At 38.1% G+C, this 24,767-nt stretch overlaps 1 protein-coding gene across 2 annotated transcripts in view; it reads left to right on the forward strand.

The window, feature by feature from the left end:
• The window catches only part of Osbpl1a (oxysterol binding protein-like 1A), a 177,167-nt gene that overhangs the window by 130,038 nt on the left and 22,362 nt on the right, over nt 1-24,767 (forward strand). For both annotated transcript variants that reach the window (XM_013014929.1, XM_013014931.1), the window contains one exon: nt 17,659-17,734. In XM_013014929.1, the coding sequence (XP_012870383.1) occupies nt 17,659-17,734 (76 nt within the window). The remainder of the gene's footprint in view (nt 1-17,658; nt 17,735-24,767) is intronic.

The following is a 24,767-nucleotide window of genomic DNA, read 5'->3' on the forward strand; positions in this document are numbered from 1 at the left end:
CTGAAAAACATCATAATAAGGATTTCTAAGGTAAATAAGTGATGGTTTAAAAAAACCTCAAAGGTTCTTTAAACATTTATTAATTTGTTTTGGCCTGTGCTTTTAAAATCCTATGAAAATTCTGCTTGGTATACAGCTCTTTTCAAAATACATGGTATTAAAAAAAAACAAAATACATGGTATATAAAATGTGATTCGTACCCTCTGTCTGGGATTCAACCTGCTAGTGTGTCACACATAGCACATTGTGAAGCCATAAATGGAAAGTTAGAATGAACTCTCCATTTTACCATGTTATGTATTCTCGAAGGCTTTTCCCTGTTAATGTGACAGAACCTCACATTTGAAATACATATTGGCTTTCAACAAGGAGGCAGTGCTACCACCTGGGAGAAATGCAAAAAATAAAAAAATGAATCAAACCAAGAAAGGATACCATAATGATATATAATGGAGCATTTACCTAAACAGATGATGTGGTTTGGGTAGAATGGGATCCAAACAGCTTTTACTAAGAGATGAGGGATAGAGTGTAATGTCTTTCCAGTGTTAAAACACCCCTAGGCTAGAGAAAACCAAGAACCATCCACAGTTCTCAGCAAAACACATTTCTGTAGGTGAACCAAGTAGGGAACGTATAACTGTGGGTTTTATTGGTTTACTTCTGTACTTTGGTGCATTGTCTTACCACACGTAAGAACAGTGCCAAAACTTAGTTAAGGTGAAGTATATGTACCCTGATCATGAGATCTTCCTCTTCAGAACTCACTTTGGGGTCTGTGAGTTAGGATAGTTAATTGGCTTTGGTAAACATTTACCAAGCCTTTGGCTGCTTCTGCGAGATGCTGAATAGGACCCTATAAAGTAGAGATCATACAAAGATACTGTCTCTTTCAAAGCATGCTGTATTCTTACCCTATAGACTCAGGGTTCTTTGCAAGTGAATGTGTGGTAATGATGTCTCAGGCTAACTGGGATAATATATTGATGTATCTGAAGTAATTTATCACTTTTTGATTGTCACTTTGATTATCAAAGTATCTCTTGAGTTGCAGCTAGGTTGTAAAGATGAAAAAATGAGACAGGTAAAGTGTCTTAGTTAGACAGTACATCCAGTACATCCGTAGCATGGTGTGTATTCAAAGTAAATTTTCTGACTTCAGAGACTATTCTACATTTTAAATGTAGATTTTAGTAGATATTTCAAATAATGAAAGATTTAAAGATAATATTTCATACTCTGAAATTTAAGGTGATTTGTCTGGCCTTTAATATAGCTTCTTTTGTGTGATAATTCAGAGAATTGGAATCACAGTACTAAAATGGTCAGTAAGCACCCATTTATTAGTGGCTCAATGTTGACTACTACAAACTAAAGTGTCCAGATTTTTTAAGTTTCCATTTGAGTTAATTTGAATAAATAACACATGAACCCACGGAAAATTGTATTACTTTTAAAGTTGCTCTCAGACAAAATATATTCCCCATAAGCATCTTTAATATATTCCATCTTTCTACCAAAGCAGAATACTCCAGAGAATAGAAGAATAATTAAAGTTATAGTGTTTTCATGGAAATTAGGTATTATTTTCAGTACCAATGGATTCTGTTAATGCCAGTGAATCTTTCTGGCTGTTTTCCTTAAGGATATAATTGACATAATCTGTCTTAATGGAAATAATGAAGAGGATTTTTGTTGTTGTTTGTTGGGGGGCTTGAACTCTAGGTCTGGGCACTGTCCCTCAATTCTTCAGCTCAAGGCTAGCACTCTACCACTTGAGCCACAGCGCCTCTTCCGGCATTTTTCTTTTTGCTTATGTGGTGCTGAGGAATCGAACCCAGGGCCTCATGCATGCAAGGCAAGCGCTCTACCACTGAGCCACCTTCCCAGCCCCCAAATCAGCCCTTTCTGTCCAGCACTTACCCCTTGTTGCCATACCTCTCACTGCTGTAAGACTAGTAATGTAGATGGAGCATATTCAGCCTCTTAATATGGAGCCCAAGACATTTTTAGGTAGTCAGGAAGAGTTTCTTTCTCCTCCCACACTAATAAGATTACTATGATAAAACACCCAGAAGGACTATTGGAAATTTATGCTCTCCATCTTGTTCCCTCTATGGGTCTAAGCAGTGCATGTGCAGGAAGCCTACTTAAGTCTTATAGGAAGAGTCTATGTTGGCTGTGATCTGCACATCACACATCATGCATGTCACCGACATTCTGACCCTAAAACTACTTCCTTTAAGTTCTGGTGATCATGAACTACACTTTTCAGTGAAGTCATATCCATTTCAGTACCCATTGCAAAAAGTCCTAATTAGGACTAGGAAGGTGGCTCAGTGGTAGAGCGCTTGCCTTGCATGCCTGAGGCCCTGGGTTCGATTCCTCAGCACCACAGAAGCAAAAAGAAAAATGCCGGAAGTGGCGCTGTGGCTCAAGTGGTAGAGTGCTAACCTTGAGCTGAAGAGCTGAGGGACAGTGCCCAGGCCCAGAATTCAGGCCCCACCACCAGACCCCTCCCCCCCAAAAAAGCCCTAATTATCTCAGAGAAAAGGATGAGTAAAGAGTAGTCACTTTTGACCCTAAGTTAAAGCCCTCCTTTATGTGGCATCCTGCCTTCTTCCAGCTCTGCTGAGCATGATGCAGTAGCCTACAGTGAGGCAGTCAAGCGCCACAAAGTTGTGTGTCTTCCCACTCGTTCAGAGGTATCTTTCTTCAGTACCTTTGGCCTTAAAATATGATGGCTTTCCTGTCAATGCAGTTATGATAAACTAACAATAAGAGAAGTGAACTTACTGTGTTCTTGAAGTTTGATGATGAATTCTAGAAATTTTAATATATGCATTTTATTATATATAATATTTTAACTTACTAAAAACAAGTAAAACACTCTATAAATGAGAAGTATAATCCAATCTTTGCTTTGCAGAACCATATTTTTAAGTGTACACACAAATGAGTGACACATACATATCTAGATTATATATAACTTAAAAGATCAAAAATGAAGAATACATCTCAAATTACCAAAATACTTCACAAATCAAATAGTACGTCTCAGTTACATAAAATTACGAAAATAAGAAAGCAAGTAGGTAGGAATTTTTAAAGGTGAGAAACTATAAAAGGCAAACGACTAGTCTTAGACTCCCATTTTGGACTTGTGCTGACTTCTAAGTTGCCAGGCTAATTTTAGTTGAAGATTTCTAGGAGCAGGTTAAATATTCAGCTGGTGAGCTGACCCTTCCCCCTTCTTGTGTGGCTGAGTCTTAAGTTAGAATACTGGTTTGTATTAGATTTCATTGGCATTCTGAATTTGCAAAGGAACCCTCCTCCTCCCATGTTTTTCTAGATTCAAACCTGCAACAATGTACTTACCTATACTCCCCCCTTGATGGACATTTGTTTCTATTAGAATTATTAATAAAATTGCTGTAACTGACCCCAAAAATGTTAGAAATGTGGTCATCTTTTAAAGAATACCACTTAAGTTGAAAGTTTATATTAGAGGGTACTTTCAGAGGTACAGTGAGTCATCTCAGAGAGTGGTCAGGACCAATCCTCACACTTAAACTCAGCAAGTTTTTTTTTAGAGACTTGATATGTTGAGCCCCTGCCCCATACAGGCCTATAGGGAGTGATTGACATGAAGTTTGTGAAAAAAAATTATGACCTGGCTCAAGAATCATTTCATATGCAATTACCCATGACCATCTAAGCAGAAATGGTGAAGAGAGATAATTTAGAAGTATAATGAGCTTATAATGACATGGTAATACATAAATGAAAACTTTTCCTCAAGGTAGCCTTAAATGGATTATACCAGAACTTTCTTTTCTTCATTTGGAATCAGACACACAAGACCATAAATGATGTTAGTGTGTTCCAGAGCAAGGTTAGTCTTGAAGAACATCTCTTAGTATCAGGTCTTACCAGTTTCTACCAGACCTCTTCCCTATCAGTCACAGACAGTTCCATTATAGTTCACATTTTTGTTGTTATTTTTTGTTACAAGAATGTGGAGCTAAAAGCTTAAGTGTAGAATTGTTTAGCTTTTACCACATAAGTTAGCAGGCCATGAGAAAGTGTGGACAGGATACTTTTATCATGAATAGACTGACAAAGGATTCTCAATTTTGGATTATCTTTGCATAGCCTTATTCTGGAACCTATTGAGTAGAAAACAAACTGACAAAAGTTGGTTTTTGTTTTTGTTTTTGTCGGGCCTGGCAATGTCCTTGAACTCTTCAGCTCAAGGTTATCACTTACCACTTGGAACCATAGCTCCACTTCTGGGTTTTGAGTGGTTAATTCAAGATAAGAATCTCGTGGGGCCTTTCCTGTCCAGGTTGACTTTGAACTGCGATCTTCAGATCTCAGCCTTCTGAGTAGCTAGTATTACAGGCGTGAACCATCGGCACCCAGCCTGACATAAGATTTATCTCACCAGCATATACTGACTGTTAATGTTCCTCTGATTCACTGCAGGTTTAACAGATCTTAGAATCTAGTAGTAGTTAAAAGTTCAGTATATATGCTTACGACAGTCTTGTGTGTGACAAATGAGTAAATGTTTTTAGAAGTTCTCATCGGAATAGAGAAGTTCCACTCTAAATGATTCTTTATGTTTTAACCAGGACAAGGAAGGGGAGACAAAGAAGAATGGCAAATTTAAACATTCAAATTTAATACTTTTCAAATGATTTGGAAGTAATAACACATTTTTCCAATAATGAGCTTAGTAGGTTTTTCGATGCCTCCTTTTCTTTTTAGTCCTTTCTTTTGAAGAATAGATTGGTGCATTATATTCCAAATTAACCATATTAAGATTATTTTTCAAGCAATATTTTCATTTTTTAACATATAAATAAGACTTACTGTAATAATTTACTCTGAAAATCTCATCTTCTTTTTTTTTTTGGGTCTGGTCGTGGGGCCTGAACTCTGGGCCTGGGCACAGTCCCTCAGCTCTTCAGCTCAAGGCCAGCGCTCTACCACTTGAGCCACTTGAGCGCCACTTCCGGCGCTCTACCACTTGAGCACCACTTCTGGCTTTTTTCTTTTTGCTTCTGTGGTGCTGAGGAATCGAACCCAGGGCCTCAGGCATGCAAGGCAAGCGCTCTACCACTGAGCCACCTCCCCAGCCCTCATCTTCTATTTTGTGACTATAAATTTGCCTAGGATTTCTTAGTTTGAAAGACTTTCAGTTGGGTACTTATTAAACATCAATAGGGCAATAGAAATTAAGATGCAAGCTGTGTTCATTAAGATTATATTTAAGGGGCTGGGAAGGTGGCTCAGTGATAGAGTGCTTGCCTTGCATGCTTGAAGCCCTGGGTTTGATTCCTCAGTACCTCATAAGCAGAAAGAATCAGAAGTGGCGCTGTGGCTCAAGTGGTAGAGTGCTAGCCTTGAGCTGAAGAGCTGAGGGACAGCACCCAGGCCCAGAGTTCGGTTCCCATGACCGGAAAAAAAAAAGATTATATTTAAGCTAGGAGTTCAAGCTAGTATTTTTATGAGAGAAGAAAATTCTTACAGAAGGTAAAAAGAGCTGTGTAAGTGAATATTCACAAATACAAAACATGGTACATATTTTCATGTACAAAATTTTAATATGAAGTCTGTTTCTCTGTAAAGATATTTCTTAGACTTTTAATTCATTCTTTTGATCTTTAATCAGAAACTAGAATTGTGGGATTTTTTTGTTTTTTGTTTTTTTTAGTTTTCTAAATGCTCAAATAAGTATGCTGCTACTTAAAATTATGATACCTACAGGGTATTTATTATCATGAACAGTGTTTACTTATATGCAAATGCAAATGTATGTTGGTTTTGAAAACATTTCTCAAAAAGTTGCCTAGAAGCCAGGCGCTGGTAGCACATGCCTGTAATCCTATTCAGGAGGCTGAGATCTGAGGGTCCAAAGCCAGCCCGGGGAAGGAAAGTCTGTGACACACTTATCTCCAATTAACCACCAGAAAACCACAAGTGGTGCTGTGGCTCAAGAAGTAGAGTGTTCACCTTGAGCTGAATCAGAGCTCAGGGTCAACCCCCAGGTCCAGAGTTCAAGCCCCACAAGTGACCAAAAATATTTTCTCTTTTTTTTGTCTCTTCTACTAACAGATGTTTGATAAAACTATTATAACATTGAGTGCCTGTCATGTCAAATCCTACATTATGAGTGATGTAGAGGAGACTAAAACATGCACTCTAACTTCTGGGAAGTGGGTTACACCCTTGTGACTGGTTTGCACAAAAGTAACAGAGAATGATTCAAGACAGGGAATATTTGAATAATTGTAATATAAGCAGAGTGTAGAACTAGCCAACCTCACTGTTCTAAATTAGAACACGTAGTTCCTTTCAAAATCCCATTGTTTGCTGGGCAGTGCTGGCTCACACTTGTAATCCTAGCTGCTCAGAAGACTTGAGATCTGAGGACTGCAGTTCAAAGCCAGCCTAGGCAGGAAAGTTCATGAAACTCTTATTTCAGACTAACCTCCAAAATGCCAGAAATGGAGCAGTGGCTCAAGTGGTAGAATACTGTCCTTGAGTGAACAAGCACAGGTACAATGCCCAGGCTCTGACTTTAAGCCCCAGGACTGGCACTCAACAAAAATCCTGTTGCCGACAGTGTGGTTGATTTTAAGATCATTCCCTGAGCCCTTTCTTCAGAAGAGAAGTCTGAGCAAAGAAGCCATGTTTTCTCGTGTTGTATCTGGTAGAAGATTACCTGAGCTCTGAAGACAAGAGTCAACTTTAATAATATTTAATGATGTCAGTGGAATGTTTAAAACTCAGTGAAATTAAGTTAGGGATTTATTAGTATATTTTCTTTCTTTTCAATTAAACAAAAAATTTTATTTGGTCATAATTTACATAGTACTTTCCTCAAGATTATATGGCAGTAAAACAAAGAATACCAGTGAATTATTAGATTATGGGGAAGAAAGAGACTTTACCAAACCATAGTTCCTGCCAAGTTGCTCTTTTGTGCCTTAACCACAGACTCTTTTTAAAGAATCTTCTTTTAACATCCCCTAGCCTCCAGCAACAAGTTCTCAGAGAGAGTAGCTTACTAATATGAAAAATCTTCTCCAGGCCATACTGATAGGAGATCCTGAATGAGATTCACTCAGTAGAGCATTCATCCTCCAAGTGTAAAGCCTACCCAGGGAACATAAGCACAACAGTATTTTGTCTTCTCTCTCTCTCTCCCTGTCTCTCTCTCTGTGAAAACCTTTCTATAGTTAAGAACATTGTTGAGTCAATATATATATAGTCATACATACACACATATAATCATATAATATGCCCATAGAGATATGTGTGTTAGTGGAACAAAATTTGAATAATACCTATACTTAGATATTCTGATCATTTTTTAAATGGTAGTTATGTTAACCATTAAATTAAATATATAGACCATAATGAATGAGACTCAAAAGTTAAAAAATACTGCTGGGTGTGCATCTCACAGTAGCATTAATTATGGCCATATGAAATACTAATATTCTCATTTTTAAAATTGGAAACATTGAGACTAGTGTAATACTAGGAAACAATGAATACTTACTACTAGTTCAAGTTCATAAAAACTTTTAAGTGCCAGTCAAAGCACAGAAAAATGGGAGCTAAGGCTCTGACAGAAAAAAAAAATCACAGCTACTGGAAGGAAACGCAGGCAAAAGAAGATTCTCTACAATCCGGCTCTGTCTTCCTAGAAAAGCTTCACACCAAGAGGATGAATGCTGTAGTTGGTGAATCTCTTCCAGGGTTTCAGTACAGCAGAGATTTTTCAAGTTAGTAATTTGTATGCCCCTTACATGTGATCAACCACCATATTCAGTGAGTGAGTCAATGTACACAACTGTTCTGAGAATTAAATCAGTGGATGCACATTAAGGAATTAACTCTAGGTCTAGCATGGAGCAAGCACTCGTTGAGCATTAGCCAATTAGTATTCAAATACTTCATCCTGGTAGAATTCATTTAAAGTTAGGGAAGATTTTGGTGTTACAGCTTTTGTGAAAATACTGCTTTTAAAAATTCAACTTTTCTTATCCTCCCTAAGGCAGGAAATCGATGATCAATGGTCTTGTGAAATGAGATAGAAGGTAAATAAAACTAGAGACTTTTAGGTTCTTGGAAACATGAATTAAAGAAATGTTGGGAGAAGAGTTCTTCTGACTTGTAAGAAAGGAGACAGGAAAGGCACAGAGGGCCTGAGAACCTTCCACAGTCACTGTGTCCCAGACAGAATGGAGACAAGTTTCTTAAAGGAAACTTGGCCATTTTATGTGGAGTTGTGGGCTTCGTATACATGTATGCAGTTTGATTATTAAAGAATTAGAACATAATTTAAAAAATTAAAGTGACAGAAGTCTTAATCAGGCTATAAAGCATAAAAGCTATTTAAAAAATTAAGCCCAGCATCAGTGGCTCATGCCTCTAATCCTAGCTACTCAGGAGGTTGACATCTAAGGATCATATTTTGAAGCCAGCAGACACACAAAAGTCCATGAGACTCTTATTTCCACTGAACCACCACAAACGTAGAAGTAGAGCTATAGCTAGAACACTATCCTTGAGATAGAAGCTCAATGTCAGTATCCAAGCCTAAGACACACACACACACACACACACTTGCTTTAATTAAAAAAAATTAAAACCTGTAAATATTACAAAGGTTTTTAACCCCTTACAACCTAGGGCTGGGAATGTGGCTTAATGGTAGAGTGCTTGCCTAGTATTAATGAAGCCCTGGGTTTGATTCCTCAGTACTCCATAAACAGAAAAAGCCAGAAATGGCACTGTGGCTCAAATGGTAGAGTGCTAGCCTTGAGCAAAAGGAAGCTCAGCAACAGTGCTCAAGCCCTGAGTTCAAGATCCAGGACTGGCAAAAAAAAAAAAAAGAAAGAAAAAAAAGAAAACTGAAGGGTTGGGAGTAAAGCCCAATGGTAGAGCACTTGCTTAGCATGTATGTGGCCAAGTTTGGTCCCCATCAACAACATTATATAGTACTTCATAAAGTTACAAAAGTGTACTTGTTTGCCTAATGATAGTAGAAAATAGAGAGGTATACCATATATCTATCAGAAGAAGTATCCTTGATATATTAGTAAGAAAATAATGTAGGCTGAATGCAGTGGCTTATGCCTGTAATCCCACCTGTACATGATTCAAGTGGTAGACTGCCTGCCTAAGAAGCACAAGGAGGCCCTGAGTTCAAACCCCAGCACCACTAAAAGCTTAAAAAAAGCAACGTGGACTAGAAGTAACTGTTCAGTAAGAACATTTATACTTGTCCACCCCTCTCTCTGCAGAGAAAGTGGAAATGAGCCTCAGACTATTACTGTTGGCATTAGAAGGGACAATAGATAATCACACTGTTCTTTATAAAATATATTATTTCATTTGTTAAGTAACAATATATTTGATAATTTGAAAAATAGCATTATTAGTAGGCTCATTTAATTATGTTTACTACCAGTTAGAATATATTTGAGATTGTTTTTCTTGTATACGTTTCAGTTTTGATATAGAACTTGAATTCCTAAAAATTTTAAGAATGAGATTACCAAACTCTGTAAAATATAAGAGATTTAGTTTTCTTCTGGAGTGGCCATCATTTCAGGGATGTTTTTCTTGTCCATTGGGACAATACAAAAATAGCTCATTATGTTTCAAGTATAGATTGTGGTGCTGCCATGTGCAGTCTTTCTGGTATATGGATTTGGTTTGGTAAAGCATAAAACCATAGCTAGACTTAGAAAAAAAATGATCTTCCACGTAGGTTGTGAATGATATTTACAAAGAAAGTACTGATGTGATTTGGTGGCCAGATGATGCTAATGACTGTGAATATTTTTATCCTAGGATGTTTATAAAAATAACAAAGATTAAAAACTTCATATGAGTCAGAATCTGGAGCCTCTTTTTCCAAGAGACTCTGTCCTGGGCATTCTTTTTCCAAACACAGATCTCTCTACTACCAATAAGTGAATGTAGCCTTGACTTGGTAGATTTGCCTCAGGCTCTGTGGGACATAGTGAGACTACATTCATGAAAAGACTTTCACCCCAGTACAGTGATACTTGAGTAAGGATGTACATGTCCTTACTCAAGATTTAGAAGAGTTTACATGTTCATCCTGAGAATTAAGGGACAAACTTGAATAGCATGATAACACCTAGTAACTAAGTCCAGCCAAAGCTTAGTTTTGCTTACTTGTGTTTTATCCATCCACTTGTTTTCCAGTGGACTTTGTGAGCCAGAAATGTTGTGTTTAATTTAGTGATGTAAGAATAGGAATGTAGGAGGTAGATGAGTGATCCTATACAATTCTCTGAAGTTGCAAAATTTGTCCAGAGGAGCATTTCACAGGGTTCCTGGTACCCATGTATTATTTAAAACCTGAGGTGGAAGGAGAGTGTAGTGATCTCCTGACCTAGACCAACTTTTCTCTTAATGAGAATTAGAGTCTTGCTTCATACGTTGATTTGGATCCATTTTGACTTTGTTTTACACAGTGAAGCAGAGAAATAATGGTGGGATAACAAGTGCAGCCATTTTCATCACAAAGATAAAACAACTGTGAGGAGAATTCTCACTTAAAAACCAGCTTCTGTGTTGTGTAGATAGTCATAATGTCATCTGTAGGGGCAAAAATAGAACTAGGCCTAGCCCTGTCAGTCCCTGGTACAGGGTGTTTTCTTTCTGTGTGAAGGAAAAAGGAAGCATAGAACACAGGATAATGGCCCTCACATCCACTCCAAGGGAAGAGAATCACTTATCTATGCTTTCAGCCCTAAAATTCTGTTCTGAGCTCTGCCTGGAGTAACACTGCCTCCATCATTATGGACTTCTATCTTTTTCCTAGTGGAAAGAATGAAATTTTAAAATGTAGGAAAATATCATTTACACTACAAATTACTTAAGACATTTAATCTACTTATTTGAAATTACTCTTGTCCTATGATACTACAGAAAATATAGATTTCTTGCTTAAATTGTAAGTGATTTCTGTCTCATTGACTTTGAACTCCTGTAATTTTATGGGTTTTGCTCCTCCCTTCACAATCTTCAGCCAGTATTCTACTTCTGTCTACATCCTGCTTTAGAGTGCTAGAATGCTGCTAGGATGATCAAGAAACTGAACTTTTGTTGCGTTTGTATTTTTGGGGGGGGTCAGTTGTGGGGCCTGAACTCTGGGCCTGGGCGCTGTCCCTCAGCTCTTCAGCTCAAGGCTAGCATTCTACCACTTGAGCCACAGCGCCACTTACGGCTTTTTTCTTTTTGTTTATGTGGTGCTGAGGAATCGAACCCAGGGCCTCATGCATGCAAGGCAAGCACTCTACCACAAGCCACCTTCCCTGCCCTGCATTTGTATTTTTTGTGCCAATAGTGAGGCTTGAACTCAGCCTCTCACTTGGCTTTTATGTTCAAGGCTGGTACTCCACCACTGAAGCCATACCTACAACTTCTAGTTTTTTGCTGGAGTCTCGCTGACTTTTTTATGGCCAGGCTGGTTTTGACTGCAAGCCTCAGGTCTTAGCCTCCTGAGTAGCTAGGATTATAGGTGAGCCACCAGTGTCTGATCTCTGAACTGAATCTTCAAGTGTATTTCATTTTAATTCATATAACTTATAAAGTGAAGTAAACACAGTTTTGTTCTGCTATTACTAAACTTAAACTATTGGAAATAGTAAACAAATTAGGATGTGCTCCAAGTATAAAATACATAGAGCATTTTGAAGGTAGTGTGGGAAAAAGGTTAACTGATAATATGTTAGATACATGTTAAATGCTAATATTCTAATATGTTGGATTAAAGACAGTTATTAAAGTTAGCTTCTTTTACTTTTTAATATGACTGCTACAACGTTTGTAATGATAGTACAATGATGACAGTATTCCTCTGGCAGGCCTCAACTTTGGCACTGTTGACATTTGCACTGAAAAACTCTTTGTTGTGGAGTCTGTATTGTTCTCCAAAAGATGTCCAGCAACATAGGTTTTCACCCCATCCAGGAATGTCTTTGCATGCCATGCCTGATGCAGCCTCTGCCTGAAACCCTCATAAAGTGGACTTTCTTGGCCATTATTGGTATTACTTGTACGACAACCCTGTGTGTCAACCACCCAGCCAAACTAACATCAACTACCAGCAGTAGTACTTGTCCTACTCTTGGGTATCACTGAGTAAACCAATTCTTTATGAAAGAGATACTGTCTACTAACAAGACTCATAAATTCCAAAGCTTATTCAACAAATACTTGAACTTATGTCCTGTGTTAGACCTGGTCTCAGCCAGGCTGCAGCAGTAAATAAAACATGTTTTTTTGGGAATCTAGCTATGTAATTCGTGCACAGAGTCATATGTAAGCATGTCACATGATGATCAGTGCTGTAAAAAGAGGCAGACAGAGATGCATAATGAGGTGAGGCATTGAGAGTGTTAAAAGGGTGTTGCTGGGGCTGGGAAGGTGGCCCAGTGGTAGAGCGCTTGCCTTTCATGCATGAGGCCCTGGGTTCAATTCCTCAGCACCACATAAGCAAAAAGAAAAAGCCGGAAATGGCGCTGTGGCTCAAGTGGTAGAGCGCTAGCCTTGAGCTAAAGAGCTGAGGGACAGCGCCCAGGCCCAGTGTGCAGGCCCCACGACCAGACCCCCCCCAAAAAAAGGTTGTTGCTACTCCTGCCACCCAAGCCCCAACTTCTTTTGTTTATTATTATATTTTGTTATAAAGGTGCGATACAGAGGGGTTACTGTTACATAAGTAAGTTAATGAGTACATTTCTTATCGAACATTGTCCTTTGTTTTTCTCCCTCTATCCTTACCCCACTCCACCATCCCCACTCCTGCAGTTGTAACGTTCATTTCCAATAGTGTCTTGTGGGTATCATTGTTACATTGGGTCACCTTTTGTCCTTGTTTCACCATTTTGTTATTCCCCTTCCCTTCCCCAAATCAGTACAAGACGCAGGGTACCAGAATCAAAAACATTACTACTGGGATAAGCCAAAGGGAAAAAGAAAAAGAAAATAGTAAAGAAAGACCATTGATGACAACAAGGTCAACAACAAAAAAAGGCCTCTTATTTCCATATATTGGAGTTCATTTCAGTTAACATTTTATATGGTCAATTGAACATAGCTTTTGAGCTGTTGTTATCTTCTACTAGGACTATCCTAGACATATACGAATTATTACAAATGAGGGAAACATGGAGCCTATATTTCTTTGGTCTGGCTTACTTTACTTAATATGACTTTTTCCAAGTCGGTCCAATTTCCTTACAAATGGGGTGATATAATTCTTTCTGATGGAGGCATAGAATTCCATTGTGTATATACCACATTTTTTTGATCCATTCATCTATTGAGAGGCATCTGGGTTGGTTCTATATCTTAGTTATGTTGAATACTGCTTCAGTGAACATAGTTGTGCTGGTAGCTATAATGTGACCTTGCTTATTATCATTTAGCTAAATGCCCAGGAGTGGGATAGCTGGATCATAGGGGAGTTCTATGTTTAGTCTTTTGAGGAACCTCCATACTACTTTCCAGAATGGTTGAACCAGCTTACATTCCCACCAACAGTGTAGTAACATTCCCTTTTGGCCATATCCCCACCAGCATCTATTATTTTTTTTCTTGATAATGGCCGTTCTAACTGGGGAAGCTGGAATCTCAATGTTGTTTTGATTTGCATTTCTTTTATGGCCAGAGATGTTGAATATTTTTTCATGTGTCTATTCTCTCCAGAGAAGTCTTGTTTTTAATTATTTAGCCCACTTGCCAATGGAGTGGTTGTTTTGTTGAGGATTTGTTGTTGTGGGGAGGGTTAGTTTTTTGAGCTCTGGACATATTTTTGATATGACACCCTTGTCTGTTATGTAGCTAGTGAGGATCTTCTCCCAATCTGTGGGCTTTAAATTTATCTTGTAAGCTATGTTCTTTATCATGCAGAAGCTCTGAAGCTTAATGCAATCCAGTTTATCTTTACAGTTCTTCATTTAGGAAGTTTCAACCTGTGCCAAGGAGCCCTATCATATCCCCTATCCATTCCTGTAATATTTTCAGGGTCTCTGCTCTTACCTCAAGTCTTTGATCCATTTGGAGTATCTGATTCTGGGATTCTGGTACAGGGTGATATATAAGGATCTGACTTCAGTTTCCTAAATGTGTATAGCCAATTCTGCCAGCACCATTTGTTGAAGAGGCTGTCTTCCTTCAATCTGATCATTTTGGCTCCCTTATCAAAGATTAGGTGACCATAGGTCTGTGGAATCATCTGGGTCTTCAATTCTATTCCAGTGGTCCTCAGGCCTGTTCCTGTGCCAGTACTAAGCAGTTGTTTTTTTTTTTTGTTGTCAGTCGTAGGGCTTGAACTCTGGGACTGGGCGCTGTCCCTCAGCTCTTCAGCTCAAGGCGAGCGCTCTACCACTTGAGCTACAGCGCCACTTCCGGTTTTCTGGTGGTTTATTGAGATAGGAGTCTCAAGGTCTCTCCTGCCCGGGCTGGCTTTGAACCGCGATCCTCAGAGCTCAGCCTCATGCGTAGCTAGGATTACAGGTGTGAGCCACCAGTGCCCAGCTTACTAAGCAGTTTTTATGACTACAGCTTTATAATAGTTTGAAATTTAGTTTTGATATTCCTCTAGCACTGGTCTTCCTGCTAAGGATTGTTTTTGCTATTCAAGGTCTTCTATTATTCCATATTAGTTTTTGGATTGCTTCTTCTATTTCATTAAAGAATGTCATTGGGATATTGACACCAAACACCAACTTCTTAATGTTCTAGGACCTCTGTCATTCTACATTTCCCCAAGCTTCTAGATTCTCCTACATATTTCCTCCACATGGCAATTTTCCAGGCACTTTTGCCTAGCTTCTCTCCCCTAAGTCCTCCTAAGTGGAGGTGTTAGGCCTCCTCCTAAAAATTGCTCTTGGTGGATCTGAATCCCAGTTTGAGTTACTTTTGGTGCTGCTTTGGCTGCTGTCTTCCCATTTGGCAGTCTGCACTGAAAAATGCCACTTGTCTTTCTGACTGCTGTCTCAAGCTGTTGACATAGAATCGTGGTCATAACTCTGAAGTCATTGAATATTAAAACCACATTTTCTGCATGGCGTACATATCCCATATACAAAGTACATATCCCATATACAAAGTACAATTTGGTCTGAAGATTTGTGCTTAGCTCTGCATGTCCTACACAAGAAAATAACTTGAGCTTTATAATAGCCACTTTCAAAATCTCTTTCATCTCTACTTTCTGGTTGTCTTTAAAATAGATTATGCCACATTATCTGGCCTCATAAGTGAGTAATTACTACATTTCCATAAAATAGCACAAAATTATGTGCATAAGAATGAGTACAATTGTGGGAAAAATAGGATTAGAGGGATGTGGAGAGGCAAAAGGAAAGAGTGAATTCAACCAAGACTTAATCTCAGAGATGTGGATAGGACAGAATGAAAGGAGAGAGATTTAAAAAAAATGAAAAATAGAAACACTTAAAATTATGTAAATATAAAGAAATGATATTGAGAGAAGAAAAGGATAGGATGAGAGAGAGATAAAGGAAAAATTAAAAAATAAAAAATTTTAAAAATGGAATACTTAAAAATTATATAGGTATAAAGAAGTATTTATAAGGTACCATGTGATTTTTTTTGTTGTTTTGTATGTTCCTCCCCCATGGTATAACCCATTTTCACTGTATTTGATGTTGGTATAATTTGGGGAGGGGAAAAGAAAAAACAAAATGTTTAAATAGGGAGACAGGTTGACCCATTGTAACAGTGAGATGTACAAGACACTATGTTGTAAAACAAACTTTACAATTTAGGTCGGGGGTAGGGTGAGGTGAGGGAAGGGAGTGTAGTTGTGGAAGTGGGAGGGAAGGGATGGTAGGGGAAAAACAAAGGAAGAGGTAACAATGCTTGATAAGAAATGTACTCATTACCTTGCTTATGTAACTGTAACCCCTCTGTACAGTATTTTCACAATTAAAAACTTATTACAAAGATATAATAACAGTAAAAATAAATAAGTAAATATTTAGGTTAAAATGTGAAAAAAAGAATGAGTACAAGACAGTTAAAGATAGGATTTTTGATGACAGTATTGTGACAGTTCCTAAATTAATTACAAAGCAGGTAGAGTCTTACCTTTTGCCTTCAAGAAATGTCTCCAAAATATTTGTTGTTTTTCTGGCCTTGTCTTCTTGTTTTTAATCAGATTTGTTTAAGACATGCCTATATACTTCATGTAAACATTTATTGGAAATTGCAGCCCTCATTCTTATTCTGTGAAGCTCATTTTGGCTTTACAAATTCTGAGTTGTGCTATATTTTTGAATTACTTTTTTCAGATTATATTTTTTATTTTGTAATCTGACCTGCACATGGACTGCATATCTTAGATAATTGTTGCAGATCCTCAAAAATATGTCATCTTTCAGCACTCTGTGATATTGCATTTCATATGTATCTGATTTATTTTTATCATAGCTAGGAAATGGAAAATTTAGCCTGCCCTTTCCTCCCACCTGCCATATATCCCTCCCTCTGTCCTTTCCACTGTCTCAAACTATATTATACATGGACAAATAGATGGTGGCAGGGATTCATATTGTGGCATCTATTGTTCGTGTCACAAATATCAATAGTCTTGGAGAATGGGCATTTAAATACCATCTGTGGTCACTTACCTCACAGATTGGTTAGATGACAAATCTGCCAAAAGAGCAGTGTATGTTCCTGACAAGAAACCAGGATTTCATCATGGAAGACTTCAAATAATAATGCTTCTTTCAAAACTTCATTTTATTAAGCCCTATAATAGAAATTAAATTTAATGGAGAAGTTCTTTAGAAGATAAATTTTTATTTTAATATTTTAGTTATGTGGATTATTTCAGAAAGCAACCAGAGTATTGGCATCCCTTGCTGTACCCTCAGATAACTGTGAAGAGTGAATTACTATTATCACAGTGCTTTAGAAAGTTGCCGGGTACACCCCTCCTCCCTTCCCATAGTGCTGTTATTCTGACCTGTGGGAACAGGCTTGGCTTCCCACCCATCCAGCCTGTCATCAGAATGCTGGACTGTGATGAACTGCTTATCCAAGCCACAAACCCTCCACCACTGACAGCTGCCATTGTGCTGGCTGCTTCCAAGCCTCTGCAAGAGCTTTGAAGATGCTGTTCCTGTGATTTTATCTGTAAAGAATTGTTGGTTGTTTTTTTGTTTTTTTTTTAAATATATCTAGAGTGCTCAAGTTTACTCAGTAGCAGTCTTGGGGAAGTACAGAACCTAAATTTTACTGTGGCTTGGGCCGTTGGTCTATATTTTTCTATTTAATTCACAAAATCCTTAGGCTCTCTGATAACATTTGTTTCTAGTATTTAGCAAGCATAGTATAATGATTGGGTAGATACCAGCATTTGGCAGGTGTGTTTTGAATTAGGCATCAGAGTTAGAAACACAGCCCCATGACAGGATATGGGCTAAGGGGAATTGAGATCACCTCAATCAGAACTGAAGTCAGACCTTACACATGTGTCTGTACTTGCATATTAATGACAACTTTTCCTTTCCAATGCCAATGATATGAAAATGTCTCTTGTTTTTCTTTTCTTTTTTCAGAACAAGCTTGCCCTCTCCTATGTTTTCCAGAAACGACTTCAGTATCTGGAGCATCCTCAGGAAGTGTATTGGAATGGTAAATTAATTGTCTTATGTGGTATCAAGCAGATTTGTATTTTAATTGCACATCCTTTGGAAGGGAATCTTCAACAGTGCATGACAGTGATGTAGGAAGGAAGGTGGAGGCAACATTTCCTATCATACAGCTCCAGGATTCCCTTTAAGGTGGTGGTCAACACTACTGCCCAGTGTCAGGCTAATTCTGAGTACAGTTCTCTCAACTTTTTCTACTATAATTTCTGGCCATGAAGAATGATGAAAATTTGCAACACGAGCCCCGAGGTACCAAGAAATCTGCCTGAACATCGCCTTGTTAAATGTTGGGATTTAGAGTGCATCTTAGGAATTTGTCCTTCAGTGAGTAGAGTCACCTTCTGAACATGTCCTTACTGTTTGAACTGTAGCACTTTCCTAGTGTGTCTGTATGAGTTAGAATAATGTCATCCACTACTTCCTAAGTGTCATTTCTGAGGAACTAATTCCAGAAACACTCAGTTTAAACAAATGTTTTCTTACAGCTCAACATTGTAGACTATTGTGGTATTATTTAGCCTCAGCTCTCCCACTTTGTGGGCAGTTTCTGAGACCCTGGGCAAGGTATTGTGCCTCCCTGAGAAGCAATCATCTCCCATGTGAAATTTGGATAATAATTTATATCTTTGAGGTATATTGACAGACAATTTATCTAAGGTATCTAGGATAATTTCTAGTTTAATGCAGTCCTCAGAAAGTAGTAATTCAGAGGGAAGGGATGGTAGGGGAAAAACAAAGGAGGAGGTAACAGTGCTTGATAGGAAATGTACTCATTACCTTGCTCATGTAACTGTAACCCCTCTGTACAGTATTTTTACAATAAATACGTATTTAAAAAAAGAAAATGGCAGTTCTTTCTACCATTGGTAACCATAAATGAGTGTCAGAAGATAGGCTCTAAATCTACTTTAATTATATTAGGATTCAAGGCAAACTTCATATATATAGAGACAAATATATACCTTATAACTCAGTCTTAATAATAAGGTTTAGTATAGATTTCATTAGTATTCTTGCAACTAAAATTTTTAAGACAAAAAATATGTGTTCTTTAGAGTGTTTTTCAGCCTTTTGGAAACATGTTTGCCCTTGTGATCCAGCATGAAGTTAGATATATGTATATGTGTCTAAACTTTAAAATAGATTCACAAAAGGATATAAAGGCTATGCATCAGTTCTGAAGTGGTATTTTCTATTATGTTAAAGTAATGCTATTTCCATACCCTTAATTATTTTACAACTTGCTAATGAACCCAAACCCATGATTTGAAAATCATTGTTCTAAGTTCCTGTAGAATTGGTAACATCTGTCTAAGTCTGTGAGCAAAGGACTTTGACGTTCTGGAAAATAGTTTTCTGTATGTCTCCTCCCCAAGCCTGTCTTTTGCTGTCTCCTCATTAGCTATCAGCTTCATTGATGGTGTCATGAATTTGTTCTTCAGTTGACTCACAGTCTATCAAACTTATGACTTTAGCAAGTATTCTGCCTTAGTTGACTTTTTTTTTTATTTTTTGCTAGTACTGGGGTTTGAACCCAGGGCTTGGGTGCTACCCCTTAGCTTTTTTGCTCAAGGCACTTGAGTTACAGTTCCACATCTGTTTTTTGTTTGTTTGTTTGTTTGTTAAAGAGAAGAGTCTCATGGAATTTACTGCTCTGGCTGGCTTGGAACCATGATCCTCAGATTTCAGCCTCTTGGGTAGATAGGATTACAGGATTACAGGCATAAGCCATCAGCACCTGGTTTTAATCACTTTTAAAAGTTAAATATTATGTTGGATTACACTTATAATTCTTAAAAGATACTTATTTTTACCATGGTGAGGAACATCTGGCCCCAAGTATGAAATCATTTGGTACAAGATAGGACAGACACAATTGTTTCTTGTGTGGTTCTCCTGTACTGCCCATGACTATCTGCATGGATTGATAATTTTGTTTGACCTCAAAAACGATGTTATAAATATCCTAAACTGTCCTTGGCAGAAAAAAAAATTTCCCACCGCTGCTAGAATGTGGTTGGATCTTTAGGTATAAGAACTACTTGTACAAATAAGCACTTATGGCAAATCATAAATAAAATAAAGCAAATAAAAACAGCTTTGGACTTGAAAGGGCTCCATGGAATTTTTTGAAACCTCTATCTATAGAACTTACTGATTAAAAGTGTGGAGAGGGAGCTGCAGAGGAAATAGCTGTCTGCTGAGGTTGTACAGTTCTTGAAGAAAATTTATTAGTGTGGGCTGAAAGGAAATCAGCCAGCATTGGAAGTATTATTCTTTGGGTATTGTCTATGATAGGATTCCCTCTCTAGGTAGCAGAAATAACCAGTATGCTTAACTTAAAGTGAAGGGATTTATTTTCAAATTCTAATTTCATGTTTATGATTCTATTAAAATCAGTAATCAGGATATTTTCTTTTAGTCTTTTCTATAGGAGTCAGTCTCGTTACGGAAACAATGGACAAACCATTCAGCTATCATTTCTTCCCTTGGATTTCTCCTATTTTCTAGATTTGCTCATAAAACCTAAAAGTAGCAGAGGAAGTAGGATTTTTGAATTCCTTGTGTTTGCATTGTGCATGTTAGTAGTATGCCAGGTCAGAGTGGATGTGAGAGTATTCCTGTCTCATCATTCAACATTGAATTGGAGTTGTCCCAGCTGTTTCTAAACCAGTGTCCCTGGTTTATTGTATACTCTCATAGTTTAGTATCCATGACATTTATTCATTCATTTATGTGTTGGTCCTGGAGCTTAAACTTAGGGCCTAGGTACTGTCCCTTAGCTATCTGACAATCACATCCACTTTTGACTTTTTCTTTTTCTTGGCTGGTTGATTGGAGATAATGGTCTCAGGGACTTTTCTGTCAGAGACAGCTTCAAATCCTGATCATCACATCTCAGCCTCCTGAATAGTGAGGATTACAGATGTAAATTGCCTACACCCTACAATATATGACTTTTTTTTGTTGTTGGTTATAGGGCTTGAATTCAGGGCCTAGTGCTCTACCACTTTGAGCCACAGCTCTACTTCTGGTTTTCTGGTGGTTTATTGGAGATAAGAGTCTCACAGACTTTCCTGCCCAGGCAGGCTTTGAACCATAATCCTCAGATCTCGGCTTCCTGAGTAGCTAGGCTTAAAGGTGTGAGTCACCAGTGCCTGGCTAATATATGACTTTTAAAACTCACAGTAGGTGCTTATCTGCTAGGTAGAATCTAGGTCTGATTTTATCCTCATCAGGGAGGAAAGTCTTATTTCTTCTTCAAATATTTTTTGCCCTGGACTCCTACTGCCTGTGACCCCCTCTCTAGACAGGCTCCTTTAACCAGGTTTAGTGTCTCCTCCTCTTCCAATACACATTTTCCTTAACTTGTTTCCAAAAGGCATATGGAGTGTTAGATTTCCAGACTAATGATATCCCTTCCTTTCTTCTCTAATCTGTTTTGGACTAGATCATGTTACCAAAATACTTCACAGAACAAATACTTTATATAACTGAAACTCAATCTTAAATCTCTGTGTGATTAAAGCTTGTAGTAAACAAATTCCCAGCCTCTCAGAACTAATACTGAGATTGCCTCATTGTTTAAAGCCTTTGTTCTTCATTTCCCACTGCCCCCTTCTTCTGTGTTCCCTATTTTCTTCCTTCTCTTCTCTATATACTTTGTTCTAAGGCTTTTTCAGCAGGAGTCCATCGAGAGATTAAGTGGTAGGGCATTCCTGCTCACTAACATGGAAACCTACAGCCAGGCCGAGGCACAACATTTGAAGAGATGCTCATGCACAGGAACAAGCCAGCACCACGTTTTTTTGCATCATTATTCTTAGGAGTATATGAGTGATCGAAATTGTCTATATATTACTGAAAAAAAAATTTCAACTGGGTTTAAGTATCTGGGAAGACTACTGTTAGAATAAGACAGGATTTTCAGTACCAATTTTGTTTTCTTAAATATAAGATTGAGAAACCTTCTCACGTTGATCGACAGATGGGTGTAGGAGTTTTTTGGCTTTTTTTTTTAACATTGATTAGTGCCATTCAGTTTCTTGACCCCCCCTTCTCTAACTGTATGCCAAAAATGGGAAAATATTAATTAGCAGACAAATCAACTAGGATTTTACAGTTTTCTCTAATAACAAGGAAGTTCGAACTAGCACAAGATTTTATTTCCTTGCATTACTGTCAGGGGCTTCATGGTCTCTAGGAACTATACAAGACACTCTCCTAGGACTCTCAAAGCTTGACTCGTGCTACTGTTTCCTTTCAGTCATATATGGAAGGATTGAAACGAGGCTAAGAAGACTGAAATTTCTTAGCTAATGTACAATTTTGCCAACTTAATATTCGTGGTGAAATGCTTTTATTATTACCATGTGATCTCAATCCTGTGTTAGTGACTTTTTCATCACTGTGATGTTAACAGCTAAAGAATAAAAATTGATTTTAGTTCACAGTTTCAGAAGTATCAGTCCAGGGTCAACTGGCTTCATTGCTGTGGGCCTGAAATAAGACAGAATATCATGGCAGTGGGAATGTGTGGAGGGAGAAACCCAAGTTTGGAGGGGAAACTTCATATCAAAACCATGACAAAATATTTCCTTCAAAACTGCAGTGTAAGCTCATTTGCTTGATGCAGAATGAGCTAATCACCTTGTCACAGACCTGGTCCTCATGCCTAGACATACCTCCAACTCAGAGTGACTGTCAGAGTAGTGCAATGTTTTCTTTAGAATTCCTGAATTCTAACGCTAGAATTCTAGGTACATAGCTAAATAAGATTTGAAGCTTCACCAAATCTGGTATGTTATAAATACTTATGTGAGAGACAGGATGGAAGGAAAAAGATAATAAAACAAAATTTGGCATCTCTATCACATCACTGTATAGTGATTTGAAGTTAAATCTGTGGGGAGAATGGGCCAGAAGTTGTTTGTAATACTGCATTTCTCCCTTAGCTGAAACTCTCCATGAGAGAGTTGTGGTGCTTCAGTGAAGGTGCACCACTGACACTGTAGTCTTTCTCAAGCTGTGCTTCTGGGCATGAAAACTACAAAACTTTACAAAACTTCAGAACAATGAGAGATGAGTCTTTTTTTAAGTAGCATCAGGCAAAGAGGCACAGCATGGGACCTCAGCCCACACATAGCCCCTGGCCAACTAGTGCTTAGGAAAGTGTGCATGTACATAAGGAGTAGAGTGTCTGAGAATAGATTCCCTTGACACAGACTTCTGTTCTAGTACAGGTTTCCAGCTAGGGCCTCCACACTTGCTCCATATTCTCTTCAGGTAGTTATCTAGCTTTTACTTAACCGCCTCCAGCTTGAGCTCATACTGCCTCCAGTCTCTGTAGCCACACAGCTGCTCTGCAGTAAGGATAGGCAAAATAGCTTTACATTTATTGTATTTTTTCCTCATAACTTTTCTTGTATTTTCTGGCCAATTTTTCTATTGGGTACACCACAGTATTCAGTTGACACACAAACACATGTGTCTTTTCTGTCTTCCTTGGTGCATGTCCTCCACTCACAGCCAAGTTATGAACCCTCATACTTCTCTCTGGGGACTCTGCAACAAGATGACGTTAGGACAGTAAGCTTTTTTTAAAAAAAATTGTTCCTTCCAGAATGCAGCAATGTCTTAGAGTGACTGAGTGTAATCAGATATTCAGATGGCATAAACTCTCACCCCATGATAAACTATGAAATAGATAATAGATACTTTGATAGAGGTGAGCGGCTATGTAGAACAGAATATAGAAAAGATAGTTGACCTTTCAAGGTTCTTAAATGTAACAAATAGCTGTGGGAGGAAAAGGTGGGTAGAACAAAGACCCATAAGCAGCTTCTGACTTGGAAAGGCACAGCATTTTCTTTTTTTTTTATAATATATATTTTTACTGTAAAGATACTGTATAGAGCGGTTACAGTTTTAAAAGAGCAAGATAATGAATACATTTCCTTTTGGGCATTGTTACCCCCTCCTTTGTTTTTCCCCCTACCATCCCTTTCCTCTCCACTTCCCCAACTCCTTCCTTCCCCCACCCTGAAGTTGTAAAGTTCATTTTCAACATAGTGTCTTGTACACGTCATTGTTACAATGGGTCAGCCAATGGAGGTTGAGCAGATCTAATTTGGGCAGGTTAAATGCATGACAATTGCTGAGTTTGGATTGGTCTTTCTATTTCCACCTAACAAGGTAACACAGAATAGTCTCCTGATTGGGTAGAGGCTTGAGAGTGACAGAAAAATGGTGAAAGGCCTCTAAAGCAAGGTAAGGGCCAGCTCACAGTGATTTTTGCTGTATTTTATTTGCAAATGCAAATAATAAAGTCAACCAAGATCTAAATGATGGTGAAATTGTACTCTTGATAAAAGAGCCCAAGGTCCTATCACAAAGGATGTGGTTTAATAAGGGATGAAGTTTCAGATCCATTTCTGCAGTTGTTTTACTCTCATCCCGCACACTGCCCCCACTGCATACCATTCCTTCATAAAGATTAAGGCACAGCATTTTCTAATAAACAGCAAAAATCTCTGCTGCACCTATATGTGAAAAGCCCAGAGGCCAAGCCTCCAGAGTGCTTGACTCAGACCCCTGCCCTACAGAGCCTGCCTAGGCACTAGAGCCAACAGACTCAGCCTGACACAATTTGACTCTTGACAACCCAGATCCTACGTATTATCACATTTTGACACTGAAATGGTAGATTTCTTATTTAGGAAGTATTTTCCATTTTAGTACATTTTAGTTGAGCTCAAACTTAACCTTGTTTTCTGAGTGTTTGTATGGTACTTGAGGAAAGAAGGGATTTGTTTTTGTTTTTATTTTTGTTTTTGGTAGTTTAGTAGATTAAAGAGTCTCATGACTTCCTGAGCTGGGTTTGAACTGAGAGCTTTAGATCTCATCCTCCTGAGTAGTTAGGATTACAGGCTTGGCCACTAGCATCCAGGTAGTATATTGCTTTTTGCACATGTTGTTTTGTCATCTATTTTTCTCAGACTTAGAGGTTAGTCCAG

Source organism: Dipodomys ordii, unplaced genomic scaffold, assembly GCF_000151885.1.
Source record: "Dipodomys ordii isolate 6190 unplaced genomic scaffold, Dord_2.0 Scaffold25, whole genome shotgun sequence".
Taxonomy (NCBI): domain Eukaryota; kingdom Metazoa; phylum Chordata; class Mammalia; order Rodentia; family Heteromyidae; genus Dipodomys; species Dipodomys ordii.